The 3,709-nt window shown below is 40.0% G+C and overlaps 1 protein-coding gene across 1 annotated transcript in view; it reads left to right on the top strand.

Moving 5' to 3' along the window:
* Nucleotides 1–1,803, top strand: part of LOC120060686 (sodium/potassium-transporting ATPase subunit beta-1-interacting protein 3-like) — a 2,522-nt gene extending 719 nt beyond the window's left edge. Inside the window, exons 2-5 of the mRNA XM_039010087.1 lie at nucleotides 168–305; nucleotides 824–904; nucleotides 1,079–1,276; nucleotides 1,735–1,803. Of these exons, the coding sequence (XP_038866015.1) occupies nucleotides 168–305; nucleotides 824–904; nucleotides 1,079–1,276; nucleotides 1,735–1,803 (486 nt within the window). The remainder of the gene's footprint in view (nucleotides 1–167; nucleotides 306–823; nucleotides 905–1,078; nucleotides 1,277–1,734) is intronic.
* Nucleotides 1,804–3,709: the final 1,906 nt, after the last annotated feature.

Here is a 3,709-nt window from a genome sequence, read left to right as displayed (position 1 = left end):
CCATCCATCAATTCAGAACCAACTGTTTAGATGAGAATTTCTGGAGAGTCTGGAAGCAGTGAGTGGATGACTTGATAAGATGCTTCCTCATGCATAATTCACGTCATAGAGATTCTTAACCCACCATCTCTTTCTGCCCCTCCTACTCTCTCCCTTTCACATCCCAGATGACAGCATTGGAGAGGCAGGCTTTTGACTTCCTTGGGTACCAGTGGGCTCCCATCATGGTCAACTTCCTGCAAATAATCATGGTTATCCTCGGCCTCTTTGGAACCATTCAGTACAGACCACGCTACGTTGTTCTAGTAAGTCACATCTAGGCCACACTACTTCTGTGTTAATCTGCCCCAGGCTATCCTACAATGGATAATGTTGTGTTTTTGTCTACAATAAATAAAATAAATGTTCAGTCCTCACTGAAATATTACTGTTGATCCATAATCCAATCTACAATAGCTGTAAGGGATCACCTGTGATGTAAGAAAGTTTATGTGCTGCAAATATAAATATTGATCCAACGTTATATTAAGCATAGAGAAAGTTGTGTAATTAAATGGTTATTACATAGGCAAGTTTAAATGCAGTGTACTGTATTTACTTACAAATTACACCTTGTAATCAACATGGATAATTGCATGAAATGTGCCTATCCTTCATAGAAGAATGGAACTGTACGTGTTGAAGGCAAAGTCATTTGTATAACTACTGTGGAAAAGCATTGGCCATTGTTACAATTCTGTCATGTATAGAGGTTTGCCTCCATACAAATAGATAGACATTATGTGTCTAAATTGATCATCAAATATTTTGTTTCATCCCTCAGTACCTGCTGTGGACATTACTGTGGGTGACCTGGAATGTCTTTGTGTGCTGTTTCTATTTGGACCTGGGAGGCCTTTCCAAGGTATTGGTCACTAATATTCAGACCCGCTATCAACTAATATATTTGCTTCGCCTTCAATTGTGTATTATTTTGGCACTGGATCAATCAGTCTTTCTTTTCCCAAACAATTACATACCATAAATACATAAACATGCTATTATGAACATGAACAACCCATATGCTGTGTCACTGCAGGAGAGCGACCTGCTATCCCTGGGTGTATCCTCACACCTTTCATGGTGGAAAGACAACGGGCCAGGCTGTGACAACAGGGACCTTCCTGCCACTAGGTGGCAGAGTCTGGAGAGCCCAAAACTCATCTATGCTCTGGGATGCTGGCTGGAATACCAATACATAGAGGTCCTACATTGTATCATACAACTCCTAATCTCTGTGAGTACACTCTCTCTCCATATCTCTCTCTCTCTCTCTCTCTCTCTCTCTCTCTCTCTCTCTCTCTCTCTCTCTCTCTCTCTCTCTCTCTCTCTCTCTCTCTCTCTCTCTCTCTCTCTCTCTCTCTCTCTCTCTCTCTCTCTCTCTCTCTCTCTCTCTCTCTCTCTCTCTCTCTCTCTCAAACACACAATTAAATAAATTCAGAATGTACCCATGTGGTGGTATTCATTGGAATGTAATGTTACATGTTACCCACACACTCACACACACTCACACTGACACTCCAATACCCCCACACACACACACACAAACACTACATATGCTCACAAACACAAAATAGGGCTCTTAAGTAAGAATTTCGTGGTAAAGTCTACACCTATTGTATTTGGCGCATGTGACAAATAAAATGTGATTTGATTTGAATGTTGAACTGGTGGTCTCTGTGTTTGTACCTACAGCTCTTGGGATTTGTCTATGCCTGCTATATGGTCAGCACCTTCACTGAGGAGGAGGACAGCTGTATGTGAATTTAAAGTGCATTTTACACATGGTCACAACACACTTGACAAAGAAAACACATACACAATTTAACACACATACTAGAACAGATAGTAAGGCATAAGGTCACAGCCACATGTAATACTGTCAAGTAGGGCTGGGATAATACCAGTATCACGATACTTGTTAGTATCGTGGCAAGAAAACAAAACACGGATCAGATTTAACTTCTTTAGAAAAAACGCCATAATGTTGGAAACAAACATAATTATGTTGTCATCCAGAATCACATTAATTTATTTCCCAAGCTATAGCACACAATATTTTACATACAGCAGATTTTTAAAGGACTAAAGAGTTAGGTCTGCTTCATGTTTTCATTTTTGCCACAAATTTGTTTTTGCGATACTGGTATCATCACTGCCCTACTGTCAAGGCCTCTTTTTTCCTTTTTTTATTTTTATGTTTCACTTGTTTTAATCATTTAGACCCTTTTATTTAAGAGTTGGTTTTAACTGTCTATAGCTCAAAGAAAAGCATGAAATTAGTATTGCATTATTTTATATTTATTCATATAATTGTGTTTTCTTTTTCAGTTAATTTCATTGGTGGGGTCCATTATCCATCTAAAACATCGCCGCTGTATTTATAGTCTACAATCGGGCTGTAAGTACCATTACTTTCTCAAGGGGAACAAAATCTTACATATTCTGCCCACACGTGTGTGTGTGTGTGTGTGTGTGTGTGTGTGTGTGTGTGTGTGTGTGTGTGTGTGTGTGTGTGTGTGTGTGTGTGTGTGTGTGTGTGTGTGTGTGTGTGTGTGTGTGTGTGTGTGCACACTTATTTTATATTGCAACATGTATTCAGTATGTTTCTGTCTGAGACTGTGCAGTTACTTTACCATCATGTTTTGATTTACAGACTATAAGTAAAGGCTTGCAAGTGGGTTGAAAATGACTGACAAGCAAGGAGGGCAGAAGAGGAACGAGTGAGTGAAATACCTACTTTGGAAGAGTGAAATCACATCTCCAGTCACTGAAACAGAAGACATTCCCACACTGCACCAAAACACAATTCCTCAGCCTCCCGGCACTCTTAATGCATACTAGCCTACACCAACAGTTCAGTGCAGTTATGGTCAATACTAGCCTGGTCCCAGGTCAGTTTGTGCTTTTGCCTACTCCATTGTCATTGTCAAGCTGTTTGGCATGACAATTCCATAAGTAAGTTAGTTGGCAAGAGAGGAGAAACAACAGAGTGGCACCCTGCAGGCTACACAGTAGGTCAGTACAGGTACAATCAGAAAACTACTGATACTTCTGACATAACATGTATCAGTGTACAGGGAATGGTATTTGTTGTATTTTTGGTATTTGGAATTTTATTGGGATCCCCATTAGCTGTTGCAAAAGCAGTAGCTACTCTTCCTGAGGTCTACACAAAACACGAAACATAATACAGAATGACATAATACAGAACATCAATAGACAAGAACAGCTCAAAGACAGAACTACATACATTTTTTAAAGGCACACGTAGCCTACATATCAATGCATATACACAAACTATCTAGGTCAAATAGGGGAGATGTGTTGTGCCACGAGGTGTTGCTTCATCTGTTTTTTGAAACCAGGTTTGCTGTTTATTTTAGCAATATGAGTGGTAGCCTAATGCTTTGTAATCACCAAGGATGGGTCATAATTTGGTTGATCAGGCTGCGTTATCACATTACTGGATGAAAACAAATAACTATTATGATGTATTTTACTGTGTCACAGTCATAGAACTGCCGTTTGACAAAAGTGCTGACAAATCATCACCACGATTCCAACCTGGCCTATTGACTGGTGCTGTCCTTCAGCTCCACCCAAACACGTGCACAATGGCGTGCGCGGGTATTTCTGTGCCCGCGTTTTCCTGTTTGGGTTATAGACT

Source organism: Salvelinus namaycush, chromosome 16 (genome assembly GCF_016432855.1).
Source record: "Salvelinus namaycush isolate Seneca chromosome 16, SaNama_1.0, whole genome shotgun sequence".
In the NCBI taxonomy this organism is placed as follows: domain Eukaryota; kingdom Metazoa; phylum Chordata; class Actinopteri; order Salmoniformes; family Salmonidae; genus Salvelinus; species Salvelinus namaycush.
The sequence above is the reverse complement of the archived record's forward strand: the minus strand, read 5'-3'. Positions and strand labels throughout refer to the sequence as shown.